Raw genomic sequence first — 21,281 nt, 5'->3', positions numbered from 1 at the left:
GATGGTGTTTTTGCGTACCTCGAAGACTGACAGCTTAGGCAAGGGCAGAAGAGTTGTTCTGTATCCTTGTGGTGGCCCTTTTTGCCCTGTGTCGCTAGCCTCCCCCTTCCTGTCCGTGCGCCCCCAGTCCCCCGTCTTTTTTGTTCACGCTGACTCCTCTTCCCTGAGCAGGTTTCAATTTTTACGGGTTTTCCGTCATTGCCTTGAGCTCATGGGCCTCCTTTTGAGCGATTTCGCTACCCACTCATTTCGCATCGGCGCTGCCACCGCTGCGTCTGGCATGGGTTTCTCTGATACGGAACTTCAGCGTCTGGGTAGGTGGGAATCTTCTAGTTTTTCGCTGTACGTCCGCCCACATCTGCTGTTTTAATTTCAGGTAGTTACCCAGCGCAAATATGGATAATTGGAGATTCTTTCATCTACTGGGCCACTCATCGGTCGGATGTTCGGAGCTACGGCAAGAATTTGGGTTTCGCCCGTGATCTCGCCAGGATCCGCTGGCGTGGGTTCCGTGGTTTACGCTGGCCCCAGGTTCTACCGGAATGTTTGCACCTTCGTGCTCATGTTTCTGGCCCTGTCATTTTGGTTCTCCATGCTGGTGGAAATGACTTTGGTTATACATGTTCCGTGGATTTAATTTCCGCTATCAAGCGAGACATCGCCCAGTGTTATGCTGTTTTTACCAACTTGATTCTCATTTGGTCCGAAATAGTGCCTCGTTTGCTTTTGGCTCGGGAGATACCTGGCCCACGCCTGGAACGCTTCCTTCGCAAAGTTAACACCCAGGTCTCCAAGTTTGTTCGGCAGATCGGGGGGTTTGTCGTCCGGCATAAGGATTTGGAAGGTGCTAATGGTGATTTGCTGAGATCGGATGGCGTTCACCTTAACAACATCGGTTTGGATATCTTTAATCTTGGCCTTCAGCATGGTGTGGAACAGGTGCTGGCTGCGGTGGGGCGCCTGTCAGTTATCCACTGACTGTCAGGTGGCGGTTTCTTGACCTTGCCAACATAAAATGGCTGTAATGGGTTATGCCCTGAATGGAAATTGGAATTAGGCGGCCTGTCCAGCACTTATGGTAAGGACAGGCCCCCCTTCCTCACTGTCGGAATTATGTGCTCACAGTACAACTGTGACTGGCACTAGTTGAATAAGTGTTCACATGTTATGTTTGGATTTAATAAAGCTGTGGCCTTGCCCTTTCCAACCTATTGGTTGTAAGTGTGTTATTTAATGGATTGAGGGGGCAAGGGGGAGGGGAGGTTTTGTCTATACATCTATGTTACAGTAATTGGACCTGGGCCCATTGCGCCTCAGCAGTCATGCTTTGGTATTCGGTGTGTGTGTTTTATCTGTTTCAGCTGGTCATCTCTCAGGAATCCTGAAGAAGCAAAATATTGTGAAACGGTGAAATGCACCAATTCCATACTTGTTGTAAGTTGTTGTAATTATTCTATACCCAGCTACTTTCATAACATGTTTCTATTGAGATGCCGCGCTCTTTTAATGAAATGAAATAACCATTTGTTTTTCATATCTGTTTTTTTTTCTTTTTTATTATTCATTCCCATTGTTAGGCACATTTAAAGTCCCATTTGTTGTATAGAGGGGCATTTCTGCTCTAAGGTGCAGTTTTTTTGTTTTCCCCTCTATTATTTTCTTCTCTGAAAATACACAGCAGACCCCTAAGGGTCTGTTATGTATTGTGGGGGACCTTTGAAGGAGTCTGTGCGCAATGAACTTTTATTTGGCAGGAATTTAAAGGGGTTATAAAGGTAAAAATGTTTTCACCTTAATGCATTCTATGCATTAAGGTGAAAAAACTTCTGACAATACCGCTGCCCCCAGCCCCCCGTTTTACTTACCTGACGCCTCGAAAGTCAGCTTCTCGTTCCCGACATCTATTCCACCGCTCACCCTGGCCGCTGATTGGCTACAGTGGATGGATTGGAAGCAGCGCAGCCATTGGCTCGTGCTGCTGTCAATCACATCCAATGACGCGGCGCGCTGGGGGGCGGGGCCGAGTGATACAGTGAGCGGCTATAGCCGCCGGCTGTATCACGGGAGCGCGCCCGCAAGCACTAACCACCATGCGAGGGAGCTCACATTAAGGTGGTTAATGCTTGCGGGGAGGAGCTGAGGACCCCAGAAGACCAGGTTCGGGGCCACTCTCTGCAGAACGAGCTGCACAGTGAAGGTAAGTATAACATGTTTGTTATTTTAAAAAAAAAAAATTTACCTTTACAACCCCTTTAAATAGTGTCTTTTTTTTCTTTGTAAATGTTCCCCTCAAAATGCATACCAGACACTTGGCAAGCCTTGTATGGATGTTAGGAGTGTACCTCATGCAAAAAAGCAAACATTTAAAATGTGTGAGGTCCCATTAAAAGCCACCTTTAATCCGAACATGCAGCCTGTCCAGTCAAAAAAAAAGGATGAGGGGTGAGCTTGTGCCCCACCCTCCTGAACCACACCAGGCCACATGCCCTCAACATGGGGGGTGCTTTGCCAGTCCCCCCAGCAAAGCGACATTTGCCCAGGTGGATAAGGACTAGGGCCTCTTCCCCACAACTGTGGATGGTAGTTGTGGGGGTCAGCGGGTAGGGGGCCTATTGGAATCTGGAAGCCCCCTTTATTAATAAGGGGGTCCCCAGATACTGGCCCCCTACCCTATGTGAATAAGTATGGGGTAAAAAAAATTGTCACCTAGAAATAAAGACCCCCCTCCCCCAAATGTTTGACAAGCCCTTATTAAGAAAAAAATAAAAGTCCCCAAAAAATGTCCCTCATTGTAAATCTATCAACAATCATGATGCTCGCTGATCGACCTGATTCTGATGGTACGCATAGTCGAATGACAGCTCCCCAGGGTACCATCAGCTATATAAAGTAAGGAGAGGGGATAGTGGTGACATATTTGGGCAGAGATGTTACTGCTGCTATACCCACCCCTTTAAACATGTGACCAGGGATTCCCGTTGACATCAGCAGTTCCTAGGGACGCAGCAAGTGCAAGCGCCCCCTGCTGCCTTAGCATTCAGTGACAGCGGGATGCTTTCATATATAGAAGTAGTAGAAATATTGCTTCTATATACAGGAGGTCCCCGAGTTACGAACCTCCGACTTGCGAAAGACTCCTACTTATGAACAGGAGGCGGCGTCGGCGGGCAAATTGGAAAACAGCAGAAAACGACGTCTCTGCCGCTCTGCGCGTGCGCTTCCGACTTACGAACAAATAGGCAGTCCCTAACATGTTCGTAACTCGGGGACTGCCTGTATGATTTTCTGCTTCTGCCCAACAGGGGGCTAAATTAGCTAAACCCGGTAACTCATCCTTAGTGGTCAGTGTTATTCAACCCATTTCCTGTGAGCCCAGGTCTTCCTGGATCACCGTAGCCTGTGACTGCTCAGTGAAAGGGAAAGTAGCACAGTGATAAGCATGTGTCTCGGTCACTCTGCTTTGTCTTCCTATCAGTATGCTTTTTGTACATGAACTTATTGGCTCCTTGTACTACTTCTTACTTTTATATTCCAGCCCTGCTGTGCAAGGACTACTAAAGGCTAATACCAGATCAAATTCAGGTAATTCACTGTTTGTATTAAAAAATGCATTTAATGACATATTAATTATATATATATCTATATATATATCTATATATATATAGATATATATATATATCTATATATATATAGATAGATCTATATATATATAGATATATATATATATATCTATATATATATATCTATATATATATATATATATAGATATATATATATTATTGTATTGATTACAGAGCTGCAATTATTTATGTCTATTATATCTGCCTAGAGTTCAGCTTCAATCACTTTTAGTAGCACGAGATTACATTTGCCAATATACAGTTATACATTAGCTTAGCCCTTATTGTTTTCAACACACTGGATTTCACAAAGCAAGACTCGTCCGTTGAATCATGTACACAAGTAATGTAATAATTTAATAATAAAAAAAAAACCTTCAGTACTCTTAAGATATGGGTATTCCCCTTCAAAAGAGTTGAGGAAGTAAAAAAAGAATAGATGTAATGTTTAAGAAATCAGCGTTATAAGCATATGACAATTTACTGAGACTTTATGAAAGACAAAAATAATGTAACAAAAATAGTCAGTTGTTTTTAGTAGTTAAAATTTGCCTATCATTAGATCATATTATTGTTGTCCTTAAGTACTTCAATACCAGGCACTGGTTAAAGAGCCGCGGCTCTTTACAGAGATCGGGGTCGCGCCATGTCCTAGCAGCACGGCACAGCGGCGATCGCCACGCTGCGTGAGAGCAGCTGTTCTGGGCGCCGTCATATGACGTCCACCCAGAACGAGAGCAGCACCGCCCCGCTGTCATTTGACGGTGGGCGGGCACCAAGTGGTTAAAGTGACACTAAGCCTAGGTTCACATTGGAGCGATTTGTCATCCGATTTGAGAGATCAAATCGCATGACAAGTCGCAGCCTATTGAAGGCAATGGCACTGTTCCAATTGGAGTGACACCGATTTTGCGGCGCCACACTGATTTGCAAAAGTAGTTCCTGTACTACTTTTGCCGATTTCAGGTGCGACTTCAATAGACATCTGTGCATGAAGCCACACAGATGTCTATATCAAGTAGCACCTGAAATTGCGCTGACCTTGCTACTTTGGAATCGCCCTACTTCAAGTGAAGTAGCGCGATTTCAAAGTAGCATCAATGTGAACCAGGGCTAAGGCCCCTTTCACACTTGCACGACTTGTCCTACGACTTGGGAATGCAAAGTCGCATGACAAGTCGTTCCCCATAATTTCCAATGACAACCATTCATAATAGTACGACTTCAAGTCGTGCCAACTTCAAAGTAGTCCCTGCACTACTTTGGTTAAACTTTGATGCGAGTTCAGGTTCATAGACCTTAAGTCTCTCTGAAATCGTGACAAAATCATGGCCGCAAAATTGCGGTAAAATCGCAGACCTATTGTGCGACTTTGAAGTTGCAGTGGTGTGAAAGGGGCCTAAATTACAGTATATCCATACACATCCACTACTTTAAGGAGAAGTACAGGAAAAGCCCCACAAAAGCCTGCTCCTGAGCCCTCCAACAGCCTGCTCCTGAACCCCACAAAAGCCTGCTCCTGAACCCCCAACAGCCTGCTCCTGAACCCCCAACAGCCTGCTCCTGAACCCCCAACAGCCTGCTCCTGAGCCCTCCAACAGCCTGCTCCTGAACCCCACAAAAGCCTGCTCCTGAGCCATCTAACAGCCTGCTCCTGAGCCCCAAAAAAGCCTGCTCCTGAGCCTTCTAATAGCCTTCTCCTGAACTCCCAAAAGCCTGCTCCTGAGCCCTCTAATAGCCTTCTCCTAAACTCCCAAAAGCCTGCTCCTGAGCCCTCTAACAGCCTGCTCCTGAGTCCCAGAACAGCCTGCTCCTGAACCCAACCATTTCTGTTCTGGAAAGTGTGGCTGCTCCATACAGTCATGTTTCAATCAGTGGTATGGGCTGAAAGCCGGAGGACATGTCGCAGCAGCCCCCATTGCATGCATGATTTACTGATCGTGGGTGCAAGGCTTTCCAGGCCCCTGCTGGAAAAAATGCACATTTTTTCTGCAAAAATCTGTGCATTTATTCATTTTTCCATAGAGGTAAACTTGCCCTTTAATCCTGGAGGGAGTGAGAGGAGTCTGGAGGACCACAGTGCAGGGACTTCTGTGCCAGGAGATGTAGCAGCAGTTCTGGAGGGCGGAGATGAGGGAGAGGTATGCATAGGTTCTTAGCTTCTAAAAACATGGCAGAGTAAAGTGGAGAGGACCGCCAGTTTAGTGGGGCAGAACCACCTCAAAAGTAGTGAGACTGGGAGGGAGAGTGGTAGGTTGGCAGCCTATGCTGGGAGAGTGTGAAGAGTCTGGGGAACAGTAGTGCCATGGTCCCCAGGCCAGGAGATGTGCCTGGGGACCATCACTACTATGTTCTAATACACAAGTTGATTTACATCTCTGTTATTATTGTATAGAGGGGTTTCACTGTTGTTTGAACATTACAGCTCTGCAATTTCTCAAATATTTTTGCAGAGGGGGTGACACCATCACTACTATATTGCAATACATTGGTTGATTTGCACTGGATATTATTTTATAGGTTTTACCATTGCACTTATAAGTCCATTTTTAGAATTGTATAAAGGAAGTGTAGGGCTGTGATGCATTTGTTGGCTTTTTTATTGGTATACAGAGGCCAGGACATACTGATCACCATTGTACCCCATGAAGAAACCTCCACTTGTTGACCACACCCACTTGCTGGTCACACCCACTTTTTGGCCCCACGCACAGGTAGCGCACCCCATCCCTCCCTCCAAGTTTTTTCTCTGTCTTATCTTCGTGACATTTGGTAGACATATCCCCAAAAAATTCTAAGAAGTATCTTTTTTCTTTTTTTTATCTCATTGAGGAAATTGTGAGAAATAACGTATATATCATACAAACATTCCATAAACACATACTACATACACTGCATATAAATATTCTTATAAAATAGTTTACCATTTACCAATTAAAAAAAAATAAAAAAAGGCCCGGATTTAATTTTGAAAATCTGGTCACCTTATTTAAAGGAGCTCTCTCTCTCCACACAGAACTTGCCCCACTTCCTGCTCACATCGCTGGAGATTCAACTCATGGGGATGGCAGACTGTAAACAGCTTCTCTGCTGCTACAGCTGTTTCCTTCCCAGCCTGTGGATTGAGCCCTGACAGGTTACACAGTATAGTCAGGGCTCAGAGAACAGGCAGGCTGAAGAGGACAAGGCTAAGGCCTCATGCACACGAGACGCCGATGCAAACTCTGCTGAACACATGTTTTTAAAAGCTGAAACCGGCGTTTAGAAACGCCCGTTTTACATGCCGCGCTTAGCCGCGTTTTACCGCGTTTGCGTCTAGAAGCGTCTGCAGAGCAGAGAATGACATTTTGCGACTCAACTTTGGGGCCCCGTATCTCAAATTTGGTGTGCTAACACAGTGTAACTAGCACTACAACATATCCAAATTTGGGGTTCCTAGCACCAAGTGGCCCCGAGATACGGGGCCCCAAGATCGGGTCGCAAAATGTTAAGCACTTCTGCAGCAGAGAATGACATTTTCCAACCTGACTTTGAGGCCCCATATCTCGGGGCCACTTGGTGCTAGGAACCCCAAATTTGGATATGTTATAGTGTTAGTCCAACTGTGTTAGCATACCAAATTTGGGTATGTGCTAGTTCCACTGTGTTTGCACACCAAAGTTCCTAGCACCAAGTGGCCCCGAGATATGGGGCCCCAAAGTCGTGTCATAAAATGTTCCTTTAACCACTTGCTGCCCGCCCACCGTCATATGACGGCGGGACGGTGCATCTGTTATCCTGGGCATATGACGTGATGGCCTTCCAGGCCCTCCAGAGGGCGCACGTGCTGCCGCGTCACTCGGGTCCCGGTGCGGGTGTCCGGCGGCCGCGATGTCTGCCGGGCACCCGCGATTGCCCGGTAACTGAGCAGGACCGTGGATCTGTATGTAAACACACAGATCCACGTCCTGTCAGAGGAGAGGAGACCGATGGTGTGTTCCTTGTACAGAGGAACACCGATCAGTCTCCTCCCCTTCTGAGTCCCCTTCCCCCACAGTTAGAATCACTCCTTAGGAACATAATTTACCCCTACAGCGCCCCCTCCTGGTTAACCTCTTCATTGCCAGTCACATTTATACAGTAATCAATGCATTTTTATAGCACGGATCGCTGTATAAATGTGAATGGTCCCAAAAATGTGTCAAAAGTGTCCGATGTGTCCGCCGCAATATCGCAGTCACGATAAAAATCGCAGATCGCCGCCATTACTTGTAAAAAAAATAATAAAAATAAAAATGCTATAAATCTATCCCCTTTTTTTGTAGACGCTATAACTTTTGTGCAAACCAATAGATACGCTTATTGCGATATTTTTTACCAAAAATATGTGGAAGAATATGTATCAGCCTAAACTGAGGAAAAAATGTAAAAAAAAAAAAAAAAATGGGATATTTATTATAGCAAAAAGTAAAAAATATTGTGTTTTTTTTCAAACTTGTCACTATTGTTTTGTTTATAGCGCAAGAAATAAAAACCACAGTGGTGATCAAATACCACCAAAAGAAAGCTCTATTAGTGGGGAAAAAATGATAAAAATTTCATTTGGGTACAGTGTTGCATGACCGCGCAATTGTTATTCAAACGCGACAGCGCTGAAAGCTGAAAATTGGCTTGGGCAGGAAGGGGGTGAAAATTGAAGTGGTTAAAAACACTTATAAACGCAAACGCTGGCAAATGCGGTACCGGCATTTAGCCGCGTTTAGCCACGTTTGGCGTCTGAAACATGGAAAACTTTTGCGTCTGAACCCATTTTTTTGCTTCTGGAAAATCGAGGTTAAAACGCAACTGCCTAAAAACGCCAAAAAACGAGACTGTGTACATGGACACATAGGATAACATTGAATGAGTTCAGGGGCAGTTGAAAAAAGTGTCCAACTGCCTCTGAACGCGAGTTTAACAGCGTCTCGTGTGCATGAGGCCTAAAACAACAGCAGAGAAGCTGTTAGGCACCCTGTAACAATCTCTGCTGTGTGAGTAGGGAAAGGCGAGAGATTTGTGCAGCAAGGGAGTGTTCCTATCAATATTCAGGCTGGCTGGCAGAATTTCTGTGCTGCTGGTTAGCACAACCCATCTTTCAGTACACTTAACTTCCATCCTATAATGTCAGTGCTCCCTGCAACCTTCCTGCTTTCCCCCAACGCCCCTGTGATGTCAGCCATTTCACCCCTTTTCCACTATCACCCAATATCCCACCTGAAATCTCAGGAGCCACTGATGTGGGGGATTCCTCCATCTACCTTATATGGCTGGCTGAAAAACAAAAAAAAGTCATATTTAACCAGCTTTAAATACAGGTGCACCCGCACTTGCAGGTATTTAGAGACTAGAGCACCTGATGGTGGCACTGTGGTTCCTAAACTTGAAGGGTGTATCTCCAATAACTACCATTGGGTGTGTCCTGGAAACCAGCAGGTTCCAGCAAATACAGTCCATGTGATGCTGCCTACTGGGAGGGTATTTAGCTCTACCCCAAGTGTCACAGTGGCTATACACTCTATTCTGCCGGTTCTTGTACCAATCATCCTAATTACCTCAACCTTGTCTTTGTGATCTTGGGCCTGCTTCCTGCATTCCTTGCTCTCTTTAACAGTCTTCATGATCTTGCTCAATGTACCTGATTCTTGTGACCTTCATCACTGTCCTCCTGATGCTGCTGCCCATGTGCCTGATCCACATTCTAGGCCTTATCCTTTTTATAACCGCTGTTCCCTGTTCCTCCCAACTGACCATGCCTCACCTGATTCCTCCTACTACTTGCATATGGCTCTGTTAGTCATTAGTTAGAAGTGTTCGGATCCTAGTCCCAACCCAAAAGAGCAAATCTGCCAGGAAGCTGTCACTATACTGGGCCAGTCATCTGGGGCCAATGCATTTCTACAGAAGCAGCTGTATGTATGCACACACCCCTTGTTTATTGATGGCAGCAGAGTGGGGTCACAAATGATTGGCACACTACAGGTGCAGGATTCATGGCGGGCTTGCTCATATGGGTTTGGATACAGACCCAAACACACCCAAGTTCATCCCTAGTTCTCTTGTATATAGCTCAGTTAGTTCATTCGTTTCGTAGTTTACAGTTCATGTGTGTTTCATTGGTGTTGTACATATACAGTATTTAGCTGTGTTTATGTTGTCTTGTCGGCACTTGTGTGCGTTCATAATAAATCTTGCTACTTCTGGTCACACCTGCTCTGCAGGATACCAGCACAAGGTATTCTAACATAACACAGAGGCCAGAAATGACCAGATTGGCTGTACAGGGGAATGACGAGTTGATTGCATACACTTATGCCCTGTACACACGACCGGTTTTCCTGTCGGAATAAACTCTGAAGGTTTTTCTGACGGAATTCCGCTGAAACTGTCTTGTGTACACACGATCACACCAAAGTCCGCTGGCCAGAATGCGGTGACGTATAACACGTACGACGGGACTAGAAAAAGGAATTTCAATAGCCAATAGCTTCCGTCTCGTACTTGCTTCAGAGCATGTTTCTTTTTGGTATGTCGGAACAGCATACAGACGAGCGTTTTTCCCGATAGGAATTGGTTCCATCAGAAATATTTAGAACATGTTCTCTTTGTAGGTCCGTCAGAATTTTCGACGTAAAAAGTCTGATGAAGCATACACACGATCAGAATATACGATGAAAATCTCCTGTTGGACTTTTTCTGTCAGACATTCCGCTCTTGTGTATGGGGCATTGCTTTAGGCCTTTCGCACACGGGAGTAAAAAACACCACTTTTTTTTACTGATTTGAAATTAGATGCATTGTTGTTTATGGAAAAATGCACACAGCTGAGTAAAGATCAATAACACAAGAATGAGTACAGAGCTATAAAACTGTAAAACACATCTGTTTACAATCGCCTGGCCGTAGACTAAGGCCGGTCATACATGGGATGAATTCTGAAAGAAATTTATTTTGAAAATCTTTTCTAAGAATTTTCGTTTGAATTATTAGTAGGCCACCGGATGATTTTCATGTAGCCATTGAATTTGATTGATTGGGCATGTTGGAAATTTTTTGAAAAACGAATGATTTTCTAATCAATGATGGGAGAATCGTTTCAGAAATATAATTGAAAAAGAAATGCGCATAAGTACAAGAAAAGAAAATTCCCGGAAATAAAAGAAGATTCCCAGCCACGAAAATTATTTTCTGTAGCAACATGAGGTGAAAGTGAAGGCTTGGTTGAATTTCAAAATCACGGGTGGCACCATCGCATCACAAAACACACAAAATTTCTGATTTTTAAAAAAGAAATGAGCATGAGTGCTAGAAAAGAAAATTCCCAGAGAGAAAAGAAGATTCCCGGACACGAAAATTATTTTCTGTAGCAACACGAGGTGAAATTGAAGGCTTGGTTGGTCAAATTTCGAAAATCAATGGTGGCACCATCATATCACAAAATGCACACATTTTCTGATTTTTGAAAGAAAATTTGTTTAGAAACCGACACATGTATGGCCAGCATTAGGCTGTATTCATACTATATACGGTGACAGAAGTTTTACCGCATGGTAATACGTCCCTCATCACAGGGACACACAGGAAACAATTGCTTCTTATGTGTCCCATTCACATTGCAGCGTACCGTGCTGAATCATGCTGCAATGTACAGCAACACATTTGTCGTACGTTTTGTACACTTCAAATAAAGTTTGTACAAAAAAAATGAGCCATGTGATGCACTGAATCGATCACCACACTGCCCCCTACTTAGGGTTGTTACCTCATCCCTTTAAACCCGAACACAAGAATTTCACAGGTTCTGAGGCTAATTTAAAGCAGATAAGGCACCAAGTGAGTTTCATTACCACCTTAATCAGCCTCAGAACCTGTGTAATTAATGTGTGTTCGGTTTTAAGGGGATGAGGTGGCAACCCTACCCCTACCACAGCTGGCAACTGAGACCTGCCGGAGCGGCATTCGAAAAATCTACTAGTGTATGTCCAGATTTGTCTTTGTAACGTCTTCAATCTCTATAGAAATTTATATGGTGTGACACTCACCTTTCCACTAGATGACGCTCTGTTGGGAAGAACTTCACAGCTACCTGTATTCTCCAGTCGGAATGGAGGGCCTTGTATACAGTTCCATAGGCCCCCTTGTTGATGAAGTTTAGATCTGTTAGTTTGGTGTTAGAGATGAATTGAAGGCTGCTACTGATGTTGGCGGTCTGCAGGTACAAGTTGTCCTGTTGACATTGTGCAGGAGAGGAACACCCAGTCTCCTGACTGATGGTACTGGTGCTCATCTTGAGTCTCCACTCTTATCCCAAGAATGGAGGATTGTGATATTCCAGTGTGTGTTAAAACGTTGTAGCCTTGACTGTGAAATAGAAGAAATGTCTTCCTGGAATACGTAGAAGCCACACTGCCCCCTCCCTCTCCGGCCCTTACCACTATCCAGTCCTTAACTGGCGAAACTGAAAGAAGAAAAAGCACAGATCCTGCAGTTCCTGTTTTACCACCCACTTGTCACATACCTCACATGTAAATGATCAGGGAAGAAGACTGCAAATAACATATTCAAAAAAAAAAATCCTGTCAGGGGTTTATACTATTAGTCATTTTTCTGTAGCAGTTAAAAAGAAAGACAAAGAGCTTTTTTTTTTTTTTTTTTGGGAGCTTTCTGTAGGTACAATGACCAAGGTTCAAGGTAATGTCATTCCACCTTCAGAAAACAAACATGGTTTCTGTGAGCGGTGATGTCACCGGCTCCTCAGGTAATCCCCTGGCAGAAAGTATCATGCATGCAAGGCCGTGTTTATTAGTGAAAGGGAAATACAGTAAGAAATCCCCAGATTAGGCAAGGCTTCTGAACTAATTTGAGAAAGTCTGTCGGCCTTGTCAAGTTTTTCATTTTCCCAGGTCAAAGTTTCCACCTGGGTGGGGGAGCCACATGTAGCAATAACTCTCGGTGGAGCTGCTGGTTTAAGCGGGCTGTCGCCGTCACCTTCATTACCTCTATTTCACCAGAACCGGGTCTAGGGTCCCGTTGAGTTTAATACCAGACAATGTAGGCACTGGACACTTGGGTATCTTTTCCAATGCTTTAATAAACATAAATTGAAGGAAGTAGCAGGAAAGAGGTAGAAGGAAAGTTGCAGGGAAGTTCAAATACCTTTTCTTGGTGTAGCACCAGGAATTGAGAGTTTGTAGATGAATATACTCTCTCTGTAGAGTTGAATCTTTACCCGCCTGAATAGGTTTCTCTCACTAACCTAGCAGCCAGTACGTAGCACGAACAAAAGTCTCTGCCACAGACTTGATTGGCATGAAACCCGTACAGTCCTCTGCCACAGGATGTAATGGTTTAAGATGAATAGCAAACACAGCACTAGAACCTTTAAGCTGACCCTGCAGTACTATGCGGTAGGATTACTTTAGGATGCGTCCTCCAACTGAGTCACCAGGCCCCTCTCCAGACCAGCACTCTGCATGATCCTTTCATGACGGGTCCTCCCCTGGGATCTTCTCAGTTGTCCAGCTTCTTCACACAGGATAGACAGCCCAGGACCGTTCCCCTGCCGCTGTGGTAGGCCCCAGACAGGCTTCTGGGCCACCCACACGCTGCAGCTACGTGAGCCTCCCGGATGGAGGACCACGAGGTAGTACTCCTAGCACATACCTGTCGGCCAGGAGGGCCAGCAGGTGGAATGAAAATGAACCCTAAAACATGGCGTCTGTCCCATAAATACCCTCCCCCAGAATGCAACTCGGAGGACCACCTCCACAGAGTTATCTCCGGGACAGAGGAGCACTCATACGCTTCAACGTGTTGCCTTTCCAACACCGACCCATGGTGACAACGACACCCACAGGCACAGTGTGAAACTACATGCAACACAGCCAAACTGGAACAGAGGCTAATCTGACTATGTATGAACAGATAACCCACTAAATTTACCTATCAGCGGTAGATTGAAAATCTACCAGCGCTACACACGTTTTACCAACCCCCTTATAAAAGTCATGGTAGACAAGTAGGTAACTCAAGCTGCATCTGTGAACTTCAAGAGCTGGCAAATAGTGTTCTGCTAAATGTGATTGGTCAGCTCTAGAGCCGCCCAATCACTTTTACAGGGCTCTCAAAGGGGCATCTGATGGCATTGCCGGTGGCACCCTGGGTGGTTCCCGGGCTCTCCCGCAACACCAGGTAGCCCAAGACTGCAGAAAACTGCTTCCCTGGGAAGTACAGGAGGAACTCGGGGGACGGATCCTTCCTGTAACTAATGTGTGCCGTCACTTCTGGGGTCACAGCTGTCGTACCTCGGCTACTTTAGCTGAGCATGCAGCTATCAAGACATGACATGTGTTTGATTAGTTGCACTGGAGAGCAGAGGAGACATTGAGGGTCTAGTAGACACCCATACCTCCCAACATTTTGAGATGGGAATGAGGGACACCTACTAACAAACGTATGTAGGCATAGGACACGCCCCCTGCCACACCCCCTTAAAGGAGAATTAACCAAAAAAAAAAGGGTAATTAAATCCACAAGAGCTTTTTTTACCACTACTATTCCTTTATATTGGCTTATAAAATGTACAAATGCAGCAATTTAGAAATTGGATGAAAGGTTTAGCACTGGGGAACACGTTTTGAAACATAAAAAGTCCTTTTTATATACAACTATATGGATCAGTTGAAATGAGGGACAAATGAGGAGGAAAGAGGGACAAAGGGACATTGCTCTAAATCGGGGACAGTCCCTCCAAATCAGGGACAGTTGACACATCTCCATAAAAGTACCTGCCACCTACCCATGCTATCACATAAGTGGCTTGTTAGCCCCTTTGTTATAGTAATAAAGTAAAAAAAAAGAAAACATTTAAATGTAAAAAAAAAAAAGAAAAATTGTATAAAAAAAAAATAAAAGTAATAAACTTTTTTTTAAAGCACCCCGGCCACCCCCACACACACCCCATATAAAATTTGCAGTGTAAGGCAAACACATATACACTCACAGGTCACTTAATTAAGTACACCTGTTCAATTGCTTGGTAACACACATTGCTAATCGTCCAATCACATGGCAGCAACTCAATGTATCTAGGCATCTAGACGTGGTGAAGGTGACTTGCTGAAGTTCAAACCGAGCATCAGAATGGGGAAGAAAGGGGATTTAGATTACTTTGAACGTGTCATGGCTGTTAGTGGCAGACGGGCTGGTATTTCAAAAACTGCTGATCTACTGGGGTTTTCATGCACAACCATCTCTAGGTTTTACAGAGAATGGTCCGAAAAAGAGAAAATATCCAGTGAGTTGTGTGTGGATGTCAGAGGTCAGAGGAGAACGGGCAGTCCAGTTTGAGATGATAGAAAGGCAACAGAAACTCAAATACCCATTCGTTACAACCAAGGTATGCAGAATACCATCTCTGAACGCACAACACATCGAACCTTGAAGTAGATGGGCTACAGCAGCAGAAGACCACACCGGGTGCCACCTGTCAGCTAGGAACAGGATACTGAGGCTACAATTCGCACAGGCGCACCAAAATTTGAAAATTGGACAATAGAAGATAGGAAAAACGTTGCCTGCTCTGATGAGTCTCGATTTCAGCTGCGACATTCAGATGGTAGGGTCAGAATTTGGCATAAACAACATGAAAGCATGGATCCATCCTGCCTCGTATCAATGGTTCAGGCTGGTGGTGTAATGATGTGGGGGATATTTTTGTGGCACACTTTGGGCCCCTTCGTACCAACTGAGCATCATTTAAACACCACGGCCTACCTGAGTATTGTTGACCATGTCCATCCCTTTATGACTACAGTGTACCCATCTTATGATGGCTCCTTCTAGCGGGATAATGCACCATGTCACAAAGCTCAAATCATCTCACCACTGGTTTCTTGAACATGACAATGAGGTCACTGTACTCCAATGGCCTCCACATTCACCAGATCTCAATCCAATAGAGCACCTTTGGGATGTGGTGGAACGGGAGATTCCCATCATGGATGTTCAGCTGACAAATCTGCAGCAACTGCGTGATGCTATCGTGTCAATATGGACCAAAATCTCGGAGAAATGTTTCAAACACCTTGTTGAATCGATGCCACGAAGAATTATGGCAGTTCTGAAGGCAAAAGGAGGTCCGACCCGGTACTAGCAAGGTGTACCTAATAAAGTGGCCGGTGAGTGTATGTATACATCAATTGAGCCATACATGTGAGGTATTGTACGCTGGAGTGAGAGCAATAATTCTGGGGTTATAGTTCACTGTTAATTTTCAACTGATGACCTGTAAATAAGTTTAAACTTATAAGTTACTTATAAGTTTGACCTGGGCAATAAGTTTAAAAGGCTAAAAAGAAAACCTATGTGGCTCACGGTCAAAGTTAGAAAAGCTATAAACAATAAGAAAAGAGCTTTTAAAAAATATAAAAATGAAGGAACACTAGTGTCATTTAAATGCTACAAAGAATTTAACAGAATATGTAAAAAGGAAATCAAGGGTGCAAAAATTCAAAACAAACGACAGATCGCAAAAAATAGTAGGACAAACCCCAAAAAATTCTTCAAATATATTAATAGTAAAAAGGTCAGGTCTGAGCATGTAGGCCCTTTACAAAATAATCTAGAGTGGGTGACTGGGGACAAAGAGAAGGCAAATTTATTAAATACTTTCTTCAGCTCTGTGTATACAAAAGAGCATGGGGAAGTTCATGTCCATAATGGGGGTGGTAGTGACACAGCCCCCAATGATCCACAATGGCTCAAAAGGGATATGGTCCAGAAATATTTAGACAGAATAAAGGTGGATAAAGCACCTGGACCTGATGGCATCCACCCACGGATCCTAAAAGAATTGAGCTCTGTAGTTTCAAAGCCATTGTATCTAATTTTTAGGGTCTCATTAATGACGGGAATAGTACCGCTGGATTGGCGCAGGGCGAACGTGGTGCCTATATTTAAAAAGGGATCAAAGTCTTTATCAAGTAACTATAGACCTGTTAGTTTAACTTCTATAGTCAGGAAGATACTGGAGCATTTAATAAAAGACCACATAGACGAGTTCTTGCTGGAAAAAAACATTTTAAGCAACAGACAGCATGGGTTCATGAAAGACAGAAGTTGTCAGACAAACCTGATTTCTTTTTATGAAGAGGTAAGTAAAACCTTGGACAGAGGGGTGGCTGTGGACGTGGTTTATTTGGATTTTGCAAAAGCGTTTGATACAGTTCCGCACACACGGCTCATGTGTAAGTTAAAGTCTACAGGCTTGGAAATATCAGTTTGTAAATGGATAGAAAACTGGCTAAAAGACAGAATTCAGAGAGTAGTGGTTAATGATTCTTACTCTGACTGGTCTAAGGTTATCAGTGGTGTACCCCAAGGTTCAGTGCTGGGACCCTTACTCTTTAATATCTTTATAAATGATATTGGGTCTGGGATCAAAAGTAACATTTCTGTCTTTGCAGATGACACCAAGCTATGCAGTGGAATAACGTCCTTACAGGATGTCTCCAATTTACAAGCAGACCTCAATGCACTGTCTAATTGGGCGACTATGTGGCAGATGAGGTTTAATGTTGAGAAATGTAAAGTTATGCACTTGGGGGCTAAGAATATGCATGTATCATACATGCTAGGGGGAGTACAACTGGGGGAATCTGTAGTGGAGAAGGATCTGGGGGTTTTGGTAGATCATAAGCTCAATAATAGCATGCAATGCCAAGCTGCGGTTTCCAAAGCGAGCAAAGTTCTTTCTTGTATTAAGAGAGGTATGGACTCCAGAGAGAGAGATATCATTTTGCCCCTGTTCAAATCATTAGTAAGACCTCATCTGGAATATGCAGTTCAGTTTTGGACACCAGTTCTCAAAAAGGATATCGGGGAACTGGAGAAAGTGCAGAGAAGGGCAACCAAACTGATAAAAGGCATGGGGGAGCTCAGCTATGAGGAAAGATTAGAGGAACTGAATTTGTTCACTCTTGAGAAGAGGAGAATAAGGGGGGATATGATCAACATGTTTAAATATATAAGGGGTCCATATAGTGAACTTGGTGTTGAGTTATTCACTTTACGGTCAACACAGAGGACAAGGGGGCACTCTTTACGACTGGAGGAAAAGAGATTTCATCTTCAAATACGGAAAGGTTTCTTCACAGTAAGAGCTGTGAAAATGTGGAATAGACTCCCTCCAGAGGTGGTTCTGGCCAGCTCAGTAGATTGATTTAAGAAAGGCCCGGATACTTTCCTAAATGTACATAATATAACTGGGTACTGACATTTATAGGTAAAGTTGATCCAGGGAAAATCCGATTGCCTCTCTGGGATCAGGAAGGAATTTTTTCCCCTGCTGTAGCAAATTGGAGCATGCTCTGCTGGGGTTTTTTGCCTTCCTCTGGATCAACTGTGGGTATAGTATTGGGTATATTGGATTGTACGTTTTTTTTTTTTTTTTTTTTTTTTTTTTTATGGTTGGACTGGATGGACTTGTGTCTTTTTTCAACCTGACTAACTATGTAACTATGTAAAGGCTTTTATAGCATTCCCTGTGAAGAATTTTGGGTACCATATTCTACGGGCATTTGCAAATGTAACACTTGAGATGTTTGGTATATATTTACTCACAACCCTATCTTTTGTATTTAACAAAAAATGGGCATATTGTGTTTGTTTGCAGTAAAATCAATTTTAGGTTATTTTTTCCTGAAAATATGAGTTTTAAATAACATATTAAATTGCTTAAAAAACTACCACCATTTTATTTTCCAGGGTCTCTGCTTTTAGACAATACATACATTTTGGAGGGTTTAATCCCCAGCAAAAAGGCAGACGTGTCAAAGCAACACTAAGCATGTTTACTATTTCTGAAAACCAGTGGGAGCCCGTGCATTAAGGGCGCTCGCAGGTCACTCAGCTGTGTGTTAGAAAAGCGAATGGATATGGCTTGGGTCTGCTACCTGTCACCTGATTGGCTGAAACGACAGGCACCGCTATTGGATGCCTATCAGGAGGAGAGGACGGGAGATGAGGATGGCAGGAGACGCACGAAGGACCCTGCTCTTCGCCATCACCCGCTGCCCCACCAAGACAGGGTAAGTGCAGGGCAGGGGTCACACTGGGGGCATTCATGGGCACACTGGCAGCATTTGATGGGCACACTGGCAGCATTTGATGGGCACAGTGGTAGCGTTTAATAGGCACAGTGGCAGCATTTGACACAGTGGCTGCGTTTGATGGCACAGTGGCTGCAATTGATGGCACAGTGGCAGCGTTTGGCACAGTGGAAGCACTTGATGGGCACAGTGGCAGTGCTTGATGGGCACAGTGGCAGCGCTTGATGGGCACAGTGGCAACATTTGGTGGCACAGTGGCAGTGTTTGATGAGCACAGTGGCAGCGTTTGATGGGCACAGTGGCAGCGCTTGATGGGCACAGTGGCAACGTTTGGTGGGCACAGTGGCAACGTTTGGTGGCACATTGGCAGCGTTTGATGGCACAGTCGCTGCAATTGATGATTTTTTTCAAAATTGTTTTTGCGCCCCCCCACAAATCACACTGGGGGCATTCATGGGCACACTGGCAGCATTTGATGGGCACAGTGGTAGTGTTTGATGGGCACAGTGGCAGCGTTTGGCACAGTGGCAGCGTTTGATGGCACAATGGCAGTGTTTGAGGGCACAGTGGCAGTGTTTGAGGGCAGAGTGGCTGCAATTGATGGCACAGTGGCAGCGTTTGAGGGCACAGTGGCAGCGCTTGATGGGCACAGTGGCTGCAATTGATGGCACAGTGGCAGCGTTTGAGGGCACAGTGGCAGCTCTTGATGGGCACAGTGGCTGCAATTGATGGCACAGTGGCAGCGTTTGAGGGCACAGTGGCAGCGCTTGATGGGCACAGTGGCTGCAATTGATGGCACAGTGGCAGCGTTTGAGGGCACAGTGGCAGCTCTTGATGGGCACAGTGGCTGCAATTGATGGCACAGTGGCAGCGTTTGAGGGCACAGTGGCAGCTCTTGATGGGCACAGTGGCTGCAATTGATGATTTTTTTTCAAAATTGTTTTTGCGCCCCCCCCCCACACACAAATTATGAGCACCAGCTGCCACTCACTTCAGCTGCGTTGCATTGATGTGAACCATAATGTGAAAATAATGTGATTTCCAATGTTGTGTGGTGTTGGGCAACAGCAGCCACATCTGAAAACACACTACTGTGTATCATTTATGTTTTTAATGAAATTCTTTCTTACTGCCTTCTTGTAACATCCTCCATAAGCTCCCAAACCTCTCCTTTTCCCCTCCACTTCAGTTTGTTTGGAACAAGCAGTGCACGTTAGTTATGCACTTCTCTATGCACAGTCACACTACCTATAGTACATAGTCACTGGTCTATCTCGGAAGTGAGTGAGAGAAGTTGGATAGTTTCCTTCATACAGTGAGACCAGGAAGAACAAACGTAACCGTCTAACAGGAAGTCAGATCACAGCAGAAAAAAAAAAAAAAAAGAAGGAATTTAGAGATATGGGGAGGCTGAGAGCAATAGACAGAAGGTACTTTTTTGAGTTAAGAATACTACGCACACTTGATTGGAATTTTTTTTATTTACACCAGAGTTTAGTGTCATTTTAAGCTTCAAAGGCAGCCAGACGAAGGTGTATTCATGATTCAGCTAGAAATCTTAGGGTGTCTGTACTCTGGAGGAAGGAGCAACAGAGTCACCTTTGGACAGCAGCATGATCAATCTGGGGAGTGGGTAGTGCATAGCTCCCAACTGTCCCTGATTTCGAGGGACTGTCCCTGATTTGGAACAAAGTCCCTCTGTCCCTCTTTCATCATTATTTGTCCCTCATTTTGGTCTGATCTATATAGTTGTATATAAAAGGCACTTTTTATCTATCAAAAAGTGTTTCCCAGTCTCTAAATTGTTGCATTCGTACATTTCAAAAGCCAATATAAAGGAATAGTAGTGATTAAAAAAAATAATTCTAATCAATCTTTTTGTATAATTCTCCTTTCAGGGGGCGTGGCAGGGGGTGTGCCCTATACCTGTATACATTTGCTAATAGGTGTCCCTCCTTCCTATCTCAAAATGTTTGAAAGGTATGCAAAGCTCCCAACTGTCCCTGATTTGGAGCAATGTCCCTCTGTCCCTCATTCCTCCTCATTTGTCCCTCATTTTGGTCTGATCTATATAGATGTATATAAAAGACACTTTTTATCTATCAAAAAGTGTTTCCCAGTGCTAAACCTTTCATCTGATTTCTAAATTTCTGCATTTGTAAATTCCAGAAGCCAATATAAAGGAATACTAGAGGTAAAAAAAGCACTTGTGGGTTTGACCAATCTTGTTTTTTTTGTACAATTCTCCTTTAAGGGGGCGTGGCAAGGGGTGTGTCCTATGCCTGCATACTTTTGCTGATGGGTGTCCCTCAATCCCATCTCAAAAAGTTGGGAGGTATGAGTATGGGTAGTGTTAGGCTCATCACACGTTACAATCTGACTGTAAATCTCCTTTAGATCTATCAACAACTATGTAGTGCAAGGACCTGCCTGACTGGATACAATTTGATTGTATAGTTTAGGTTAACTGCTTGCCGACCAGCCGCCGCAGTTTTATTGTATCAGAATGGCACGGCTGGGCGAAACGACGTTACCT

General features: G+C 44.3%; 1 protein-coding gene across 3 annotated transcripts in view; it reads right to left on the bottom strand.

Annotated features, from left to right (window-relative positions):
- The window catches only part of RIPK2 (receptor interacting serine/threonine kinase 2), a 78,490-nt gene extending 66,359 nt beyond the window's left edge, over nt 1–12,131 (bottom strand). Inside the window, exon 1 of one of the 3 annotated variants that reach the window (XM_073631922.1) lies at nt 11,678–12,131. In XM_073631922.1, the coding sequence (XP_073488023.1) occupies nt 11,678–11,922 (245 nt within the window). In that variant the 5' untranslated portion in view covers nt 11,923–12,131. The remainder of the gene's footprint in view (nt 1–11,677) is intronic. The other 2 variants (XM_073631920.1, XM_073631921.1) reach the window with 2 other exon arrangements.
- Nucleotides 12,132–21,281: the final 9,150 nt, after the last annotated feature.

Source organism: Aquarana catesbeiana, linkage group LG05 (genome assembly GCF_042186555.1).
Source record: "Aquarana catesbeiana isolate 2022-GZ linkage group LG05, ASM4218655v1, whole genome shotgun sequence".
Taxonomy (NCBI): domain Eukaryota; kingdom Metazoa; phylum Chordata; class Amphibia; order Anura; family Ranidae; genus Aquarana; species Aquarana catesbeiana.
The sequence above is the reverse complement of the archived record's forward strand: the minus strand, read 5'-3'. Positions and strand labels throughout refer to the sequence as shown.